Source organism: Mastomys coucha, unplaced genomic scaffold (genome assembly GCF_008632895.1).
Source record: "Mastomys coucha isolate ucsf_1 unplaced genomic scaffold, UCSF_Mcou_1 pScaffold22, whole genome shotgun sequence".
Lineage (NCBI taxonomy): Eukaryota > Metazoa > Chordata > Mammalia > Rodentia > Muridae > Mastomys > Mastomys coucha.
In genome coordinates, this window is record NW_022196905.1 from 109,237,893 (window position 1) to 109,247,931 (window position 10,039).

General features: G+C 46.0%; 1 protein-coding gene across 15 annotated transcripts in view; it reads left to right on the forward strand.

Annotated features, from left to right (window-relative positions):
• Nucleotides 1-10,039, forward strand: part of Cit (citron rho-interacting serine/threonine kinase) — a 172,179-nt gene that overhangs the window by 122,223 nt on the left and 39,917 nt on the right. For 8 of the 15 annotated variants that reach the window (XM_031337595.1, XM_031337598.1, XM_031337601.1 and 5 more), the window contains 3 exons: nucleotides 5,435-5,632; nucleotides 6,514-6,707; nucleotides 8,813-8,948. In XM_031337595.1, coding sequence (XP_031193455.1) covers nucleotides 5,435-5,632; nucleotides 6,514-6,707; nucleotides 8,813-8,948 — 528 coding nt within the window. Of the gene's footprint in view, nucleotides 1-5,434; nucleotides 5,633-6,486; nucleotides 6,708-8,812; nucleotides 8,949-10,039 lie in introns of all 15 variants that reach the window. The other 7 variants (XM_031337593.1, XM_031337594.1, XM_031337597.1 and 4 more) reach the window with 1 other exon arrangement.

Below are 10,039 nucleotides of genomic sequence, written 5' to 3' on the forward strand. Positions count from 1 at the left end.
CTGGTCTACAAAGTGAGTTCCAGGACAGCCAGGGCTACACAGAGAAACCCTGTCTCAGAAAAAACAAACAAACAAAAATATATATATGTGTGTGTGTGTGTGTGTGTGTGTATACACACACACATATATATATATATATACATATACACACACACACACATATATATATAAAACTATCAACTATCTTTTTTTTAAATTTAAAATATGTCAACAATATTCAGTGAGAAGTTAACAAATGTGAGACACCCAACAGCAACTCTCTAGAGGGATCGTAAGCTTTTATAGACTGATACCAATCAATTGTCTAATTCATAGAAAAAAAAGCATTAACTGTGACTCTTTTACATAACTAATCCTTCCTTAAGCTTGGATGGTTTTAAAGTGTATCATTCAGTTAATCTGATTTGTCCCTTTCTCCTAAAGACTCTATTTTACTTCCTTTAGTTTCCTAGTGTAAGAACCTAAGAACTTAAAAGAAGCCATTTTTGTATATGGTTGAAGTGGGATGGGTACAGAATAGACTTGGGAGGTTTCAAAGTATGTATGCACACGGGAAGCCAACCAACAGGGTTGGGATAAGAACCACACCCAGCATCCTTCAAATTTGCCCGCTACCATTTATAAAAGTGGAAGTTTGGCCATAAGGGAGCCTATGGGTATGGTGGGATTAATTTTATACTTTCTAAATTTGATTTCTGTGAGACAGTGATTCCCAGTGTTTGTTTCTTTTATGGATGGCATTTGGTGGGTAGGCTTTCCAAAGGTGTTGGCAGTAGTGGTGAGGCACTGACCAGCTGGGAGCCACAGTGGTCCAAGCCATGGCCTCTAAAGTGGCCTCCAGCAGCCTACCCGACACCACCCTCCCTGACTCCCATTTCCTTGCTGTAAAGTGGGGCCTCACTTCCAACATGACATTGAACTTTCCAGCTCATGGCTAGTGACTGTGGTTTAGGTGCTGGGTGAGGGATGTTGGGGAGCTGCCTGCTTCTGACAAGGACTTGACTTCCAGAAGCAGCAGGACATCAGCGCAGGGACCCCTAGGTGTTGGAGGCCATGCCTCCAAGGCTCCCCACACTCGTTGCCCTGTGGTTTTACAGTGCATACTGGGCTTGACCCATGGGAAGATTAAGTGTCCTTGGCTTCTCCTGTTGCCTTGGGCTCCTAGCATGAGCTTTGGTTTAGAGAAATGTCCTTTCTACTTTTAAGAAGCCTGGAAACTACTGCTTCAAGGCATTTAGCCACAAACGTGGGTCTCAGTGACACAGTCAAGTTCAGTGCCACTTTCAAGATGCCCTGGGAGCTTGTCCTGGGTGTCCCACCCCTTTTGGTGCTGTCCACGATTACCTCTGTTACTGGTAAGGACCACATGATAATTCTGCCATGAGGAGCGCCCAGGTAGCGATTTCAGAATGCTCAGGGGCAGGAGGCTTCCAGGCTCAGACCATTTCTGTGTTTTGAAAGGATTTTTTTAAAAAAGGATTTGATTCAATCTGGCACCTAAACCCCTCCCTAAGTCTGTTTTAGAGGGGAGTTGGTGGGCAAGCATATGACACAGCTTTAATTATGAATCAATCTGTCAGCTATAAGATTAAAAATAAATAATATGCAAATAGCTGCCTTCGGGAAAGTAGGCATTAAAATAGTCTGTCAGTCCCAAGCCTTTCCTGCTGCTGCTGGTTGCTTGACTGGCTCCTCACCCCTAACCCACCCTTGGTCCTCTTCCCTTGCACGCTTTTGCTCTTTGTCTCCTGGTTGGGTGTGAGGGGTCAGCATGTGGCTCTGTGATGGCGAGGTTCACAAGGTTTTGCTGTGTTTTGTTTTTGATGCAGAGTAGGTAGTTTTATATTCTTTTTCTTTCTTTGAATTGCACCAAGATCTCTTGTCTGTAAACCAGCCTACAGGAAAACCTGGCTGGCCCCCGTGTGAGGAAGCTGCCCCACCGTGTCTTTTTTTTTCTTTTACTGTGAAGATAGAACTAGGCTTCCCGTCTCTCTTTTCTTTAGCCCTCTGTTCTTGGGGCCTAACAGTTAATGAATTCATAACTAAGTGTGTCAGTAAACAGGCCATCTGCCTTCAGTGTGGAAAGAATTTACTCACAGTCACAAAGATGACCTAAGGATTTCTGCAAGTTACCTGGTCCAAAAGCAAGAAGGGCACCAGACATATTGACACATGCCAGTAGTCCCAGCCCGAGGAGGCTGAAGCAGGAGGATGTTGAGTTTGAGGCCAGTCTGCTCTATATGCCTCAGAAAAATAGAAATCAGAGGAGGGTTGAGTAGTTGTAATATCCCTGTCATCTCTGTTCCAGAGGGCAGCATCCTGTAGACATAAGACAATGGAGTCTTGAGTTTCAGGGCTGGGCTCAAGTTTTGTCACATTACCACAGTCTCACCTCGCCACTTGAAAGGGGCAGAAGCCAACATGTTCTGACTTTTAAGGAGATGGCACAATCCAATGAGTTGAAATGCTTTAAATTCCTCCATGGCAACAGACATGAAACATAGCACACGCTCTCTCTCTCTCTCTCTCTCTCTCTCTCTCTCTTTCACATACACACACATACACACACACACACACACGCAGCACACATATTCTCACACATGCATACATGTAGGACACATGCTCTCATATGCTTTCCCATGCATGCACACAGCACACATGCTCTCACACCCATGAATACATGCAGCACACATGCTATTACACACATGAACACATGTAACACATGTTCACACACATGCATGAACATAGCACATATACTCTCACACACATGAACACATTTACAGTCAACAACACATGCTCTCATACACATGAACACATGCTATTACACACACGAACACATGCAACACACATGCTCACACACATGCATGCACACAGCACACATGCTCTCACACACATGAACACATGCAGCACAATGCTCTCACATGTATGCACACAGCACACATGCTCTCATGCACATGAACACATGCAGCACACAAGCTCTCACACACATTACCCTCATCTAGTCAAATGAGGAAAATGAGACAGTGACAAATATAGAAGTAGAGATCAGATGCTGGAATAATGCTGAGACAGGTCCTCCAAAGACCCAATAACACGGGGAACAGAGGGACTCTTCCTCCTCCAACAGACCTGCCTCAAAGATGGAAGACCTGGACCTTGTCACCTCATTAGTTTTTCTCAGGTATCTTCTTTAGCTTTTTATAGTCTTACTTTGAGCAAAAGAGAAGAGATGACAGAAATGGGCTCATAATAAACTTTTTTTTCCTGTGAATCAAAGAAAGGAAGTTGGTACCCAAAAGCTTAAATATAACCTTGAATGGCAAGGAAATTATACATTCTCTGTGAATAGATGTTCTGCAGTTAATCTGTTCCTTAAGAGACTTTCAGAGTGGAACAGCATTTTGGTCACTAGTTTATATCCCTGTATCTCTCATGCCACAGGACCTGAACAGATACAAGGTAGTTAAAAGTAAAAGACAAAGAATATAGGATATTTCCATGTCAGAGATGGAGAAGCCCAGCCAAGTTCAAACGCACTTGGAGTTCTGGAGTCTGATAAGCCTGCTTGTTTGCCCCATTCTGCTATTTCCCCTCAGGGAAGGGGCAGAAAGAAGCAGATGGTTAGGTGGGACATTTACAGCATAGGCAAAGGACTAAGTGGCCGGGCTATGTGTGTAGGATGAAGACGGGCTGGGTGCCTGCAATTGTCTATCTTGACTTAGCCATGGCACTGGAAGGTGACAGATGCAGGAACTATTTGAGGCAAACTATAAGGATGTGTGTGTGTGTGTGTGTGTGTGTGTGTGTGTGTGTGTGTGTGTGTGTAGCACAGCACATGATTCTTGTTCCAGGTTTCTGGAGAAGCTTTTTGTCCAAGATCCTGACCAGAGGCTTCATTGACCACTCATACCTCATAGTGTGTTCTAAGAGCACAGAGGCCTCAGCATGGGTGTCCATGTTCCAAACAGGTTTACTGGGCCATTTCTTACCCCAAGAAGCTAGCAGCTCGGGTTTGTCAAAGAAATGTCCTTAATTTACTGCTCTTTAATTCTCTGTACCCACTCAGGAAGACTTGCGTGTGTGTGTGTGTGTGTGTGTGTGTTTAAACTGATCGATAGGTTGGAATAAAGAATTAGGCACGAAGTCAATGCTGATGGATCATGAGCTATGTCTGTTGTAGGTGTGGAAACAGTTAATAATTGTAGACTTATAGATGTTTCCTTTTAATTTACTTCTTTTTTGTTGCATAAAATTTAATTTATGGCCCATGTGCCTTATTCTAGCTATTACGAGAAAATTACCCTTAAACTTCTAAAGTATTTTATATAAATGTTCTCTCTAGCACTGATCCTTAAGCTTCAGCAAAGAGAATAGGCCAGCTAAATACACTGAAATTGAAGTCATTCTGCCATTGAACAGGGAAATAATTTAGTAAAACCAGATTAAATCTCTCTCAATAAAATGACAATTTCATATACTTGGAGAACTCACTGTGTAGAAGAATCCATTAAAGCCGCATCGTGATGAGGTATTGTATCCTCAGAATTACCCAAGCTCCCCTTAAGATTTCTTCCCCCTTTTTGTTACACAGAATTAAATTCACAGCCTGGGATTTTATTCAAATAACCCTTAGTATCTTTCATTGTGATTCTTCTCTGATAAAACTTTATTTTGCTTGCTAAAGCTGTGGCAGTGGCAGTGGTGGTGTCCTGTGGGTGGTGTCAGGGTTGGTCTCAGTTTAATTAGATGATGTCGATGATACCAGTTGGTCCCCCTCTCCTTGACCTGGGCTCCCCTCTGTGCATAACTCTTCCTGCTATTAACTGGATCTCACTTGAGCTTGGCCCATCCATTTAGTACTTGGTTGATTGGGTCTTGCCATATTTTCTAGATAGACCTCAAGGTAGAGAGAAGAGACATTCCCCCTGCCCCTGTGTATGTTTTTTTTTTTTTAAAGATTTATTTTATTTATTTTATGTGTATGAGTACACTGTAGCTTACAGATGGCCATGTGTGTGGCTATTGGGAATTGAACTCAGGACCTCTGCTGGCCCTGCTCGCTCCACCTTAATTCACTGTAGCTGTCTTCAGACGCACCAGAAGAGGGCGTCAGATCTCATTACGGGTGGTTGTGAGCCACCATGTCCATGTGGTTGCTGGGATCCGAACTCAGGACCTTCGGAAGAGTAGTCGGTGCTCTTAACCACTGAGCCATCTCGCCAGCCCCCCTGTGTATGTTTTAACTAATGAGTTAGCTAGGGAGCTTAGGTTTGGCATCAGGTCAGATAGCTGCATGCTGGTTCCTGTTATCATGAAATGTGACCCATCACACTGCAGCTTTCCAAACCACTAGTTCAAAACGCATGTCCTTGCTGACAGTGAGCTTTCCTGATACATATCCCCCCTTTCTTCCTCCTTCCACCCCACCCCATAGGTCATCACCGACCTGGAGGAGCAGCTGAACCAGCTCACCGAGGACAACGCAGAGCTCAACAACCAAAACTTCTACCTGTCCAAACAACTCGATGAGGCTTCTGGGGCCAATGATGAGATTGTGCAGCTGCGGAGTGAGGTGGACCATCTCCGCAGAGAGATCACCGAGCGGGAGATGCAGCTCACCAGCCAGAAGCAAGTAAGAGGGCAGCCTGGGCCCTGGGGTCTCTGGGGGACCCCTAGGATTTAGAAGGGTCTAGGGGAGGGGGTGTGTTCTATCTGGGGTGGAAGGGCAAGACCAGGCTGGCTCCTATAAACAGGTTCCTTGTCAGTTCCAGTTCATAGCCAAGGGTTAAATTTTCAAAAATGGCTTTTGAAAGTAGGTACTGGGGCTAGAGGTGACTGAGAAGTTAAGAGCTCTTACTGGCCGGGCGGTGGTGGCACACGCCTTTAATCCCAGCACTTGGGAGGCAGAGGCAGGCAGATTTCTGAGTTTGAGGTCAGCCTGGTCTACAGAGTGAGTCCCAAGATAGCCAGGGCTATACAGAGAAACCCTGTCTCAAAAAACAAAAACAAAAAAAAAACAAACAAACAAAAAAAAGAGTTCTTACTGCTTTTCCAGAGGGTGTGAATTCAGTTCCCAGCCACCCTCATTGGGTAGTTCACAAACCTCCAATTCCAAGGGATTCAACAGCATCTCCCAGCATCCACAGACACATAAAAAGAAGAACTCTTTAAAGCAGATACAATTGGTTTTTAAAGCCAGGGTTTCACTGTGTAACCCTACCTAGCTGTAACTCACAATGAACCCTTGACCTTCTCCTCAGTGCTGGGATTTTGGATGTGTGCCCCCCACCTCCCTACCCTGAGATTGGCTTTGGGTTGTACCTCTCAGATGGTAGAACAGGTGGCCATCAGTCCACTGTCCCTATCTGGTCCCCATGGGATATGGGAGAGAAAAACCAATTGTCTCTGGGTCTGCTGTTAGGAATTTATTCTTTTCTGAAGCTTGTCTGACAAAAGTAACCTCTAGGAATCCCCATTTGACACAAGGCACAACTCAGTGCTACTGATTTGCAGACGATGGAGGCCCTGAAGACCACGTGCACCATGCTGGAGGAGCAGGTTATGGACCTGGAGGCCCTGAACGACGAGCTACTGGAGAAGGAGCGTCAGTGGGAGGCCTGGAGAAGCGTCCTCGGGGACGAGAAGTCCCAGTTTGAGTGTCGAGTTCGAGAGCTACAGAGGATGCTGGACACAGAGAAACAGAGCAGGTGAGAGCTTCCCTTTTGTAGAAGACCAGCGCCAGGTGACCACCCCTGGGTCCCCCTGAGAGCCTCAAACCGGACACACATCTGTCCTGGGCTTCCTGAGGCTAAGCCGTCTTCTAGGATGCAGGACTTTCAGGGTGATAACCAGGAGAGCCTTAGGTGACCCAGGGAGGGGTGGACATCCTGGCTGTAGACCTGACAAGTGTCACTTGAGTCCTGTGGCAGCAGCTACTGGCATGCTTTTATTCTGTACAGAGTCTCCAGAAATCAAGGCAAATATAGAAACAGTGCTTTCCTGTAGCAATTGCCTTACCAAGATTCCTAGCCCAACCATGTCACCATGCGTTCCCCACCCTTTGAGTCCTGCTCATGGGGACCCTCTCCTTTTCCTTCTGTTCCTGAGGCCTAGTGCCTCCAGTTACCTGGGGATCCCTTGTGGTCTGTGTATAGTAGGGTGCTCTGTTTTGTAGCACAGGGGCACATCTTGCCTGGTTTCTTCTCACTAGATATCAGTAGCAACGTATTTCTCAAGCTGTGACATTCATAAACAATCCCAGAAGGCACCCAGTATCCCCTGGGGTGAGCCTGGGCTGGCACCCACTCCTTCCTCCTCTCTCCCGCCCCATCCCTGTCTTTTCCCTTTTAAATGGTAGTTTTCTGAATACTCCTGCCCAGTGTTCAGTTCTCCCCTGCTGGGCCCATCCCAGCTCAGGGAGCTCTGCTCGTGTCAAACATGCCATCTAACTGAAGAGGCTTTAACGCCCAGTTTGTAGACCATGACAGCACACAGCTTTATTCTAACCATGTTATGTAAGGATGACAAGAATGTATCGTGAACCCCGAGGGTCCTATCTCACATGGTTGAGCATTAGCCCAGTGACTTCATGTCTCTTCCTGTATGGTGCTTATCCTTCATTTCTGCCGATGCCTCTGTGGGTCTCCTGTTAGCAGGGTCACTTTATCCCCACGGCGACTCTGTGGATGTAGGATGTGCAATAAAATAGGCTGCCTGAACAGTCTGATTCTTAGTTGAAATAGAAAAGATCAGGAGCAAATGATGAGAACTCTCAGACTGCAAAAGAATCCAGGAGCAACAGGTGCTTTGTGGCGTATTAGGGTATGTGCTGCAAAGAACTGCAGTTTTAAAAGCCTAACTAGGCTTCCTTCCAAACTGTTGGTTCCCAGGAAGTGCTAGCCACTCCCCCACAGACCCCTCCTACCCCGCCCTCAAGCTCAGCAGTCCTTCCGTCTGTCAGGCTCAAGGGAGAAGTTCTATCTCGGCACCCCCACCCTCACCCCCACCCCCATCCTTACCAGATTCTTGTTTGATACTATGTAGCTGGACAAAATATACTTTTAAAATCATTGTCCTCATCCTCAAGAAGCTGAGACTCGCCTTTCTGTGTCTTCTGGTATCTATGGCGAGAAGTGGATTTGTGCTCCAGGGAGGCGTGGCCTCTGGGAGGCAGAGCTGGGGCAGGTTTAGAGGCCCATGAGGGTACATCCAGGAAGGCGAAGAGTTTGTGAAGTAGAACATCACCACACAGGAGTGAAAGTGCAGAGGCAAGAAAGTGCAGGACTCAAATGTGGGAAGAGAAATATGATTTTCCCCCTTTTATATTTGAATTTCTGTGTTCTTTTGTCAGGTTCAACCTTTTATAAGAACTCAGAACCCTTAGGCCTTTCTTGTGGTCAGTGGGGAGAAGACACTAGAACTCGAAGCAGTCTCTCATGGTTCTCATCACGCTCTGGTTCCTTAGCGGTAGTGTGGTAGGGGGTCACTCCACGTTCTCTGTCCCACAGGGAATCTGGGATGCTCTAGACCCATTCCCATTCAGTACGGTTGCTTTTGAGAATGGCCTTTTCCTCTTCAGCCTTTCCAGTCAGTCCCCACAGGAACTTTACTGCCTCAGGGCAATTTTAACCCAAGTCTGAAGTGGGTCACATTTTTGCTCTGTAAGCTGTCAGGAAAGAAGGCAGCATTTAAAAGTAGAGTCCACGGTTGGGATTGCGTCCAATCTGCAGCCGGTTAAGAAACGGACCAGCCTCCTCCCTCCAGGTCAGTGTGGCCTGGGGCTCCTGACAGCAGGCCTGTGCTTCTCTGGCAGGGCTAGAGCGGATCAGCGGATCACCGAGTCTCGCCAGGTGGTGGAGTTGGCGGTGAAGGAACACAAGGCTGAAATTCTTGCTCTGCAGCAGGCTCTCAAAGAGCAGAAACTCAAAGCTGAGAGCCTGTCGGACAAGGTCAGCGCACATTCCCTTCTGCTATGTAGGAAAATGGCTTCATTTCCTCCTTTAAAGGCAGAGTAACACGAATTCAGACACGACCCATGGTAAACATTTTTCAAAAGCATCCCTTTGCTCGCTCTAAAAACGTCAGATATGACTTACCGTGGGCATTGTTGGTTGGCAGTGGCATAGCTGGGTGAGCTAGTATTGGAGTTATCTTGGTTGGATGGTGAGTTTTCAAAAGCTACTGATCTGGGCCCCCAAAGTCCAATACTGGGTACACAACACTATTTTATTCCTAGAGGGCTTTATAAGCCTCATGTTTTCAGAAAACATGGTGACAGTAACTGTCTCTTTCAGTGTGACTGTAGGTAGCCATGTTCATGGTGAGTCTGGCCTAGTCCATTTCCTGCCCCTATAACCAAGTACTTGAGACAAAGTAATTTATAAAGAAGATTATTTGGCTAATAACTCTAGAAGCTGAAGAAGTCCCAGGTCATGCTACTAGCATCTGTTGAGAACTCTCTTACTGTGTCATAATGGTGGCTGATACTGTGTTTAGGAAGCTGCTAATGCCTCTGTAGGGGGCTTCACTCTTACAGCCTCACGTAATACTAATGTCACTCACCTGTGAGTTAGATTAAGTGTCTAATACAAGAATTGGTGGTGGTGGGTGGATTCATTCCACAGTTGGGAGGGTCTAACTATTCACGCCTGCCCTTAGTGTCTCATGTTAGGAACACTTGTGTTCTGTCTGTGTCCCATGCCCTGCAGTGCATCTACACGGATGTGTCACCGTTTGGTGGTTTTGTCTAATAAACTTGGAAGAAAATGTAGAACAAGCACTTGAGGGTGACAGACAGCAACCGATGTCAAGAAACATTATGCACACACATTCCTTCTCCTACGTGTACACATAGACAAGCGACCTGAATGCTGCACCTTTAAATAATACAGATTTCATGTTCATAAAAGTTTTTTTACTGAGGAATGTTGTGGAAAATAACAAAAGTACAGGAAACTCAAAAGAAGAGCCAGTAGCCATTACCTTGAGTGGTGCTGGACTTATTTACAGCCTCTGTTTGCTCATTCTTGTACACACACAC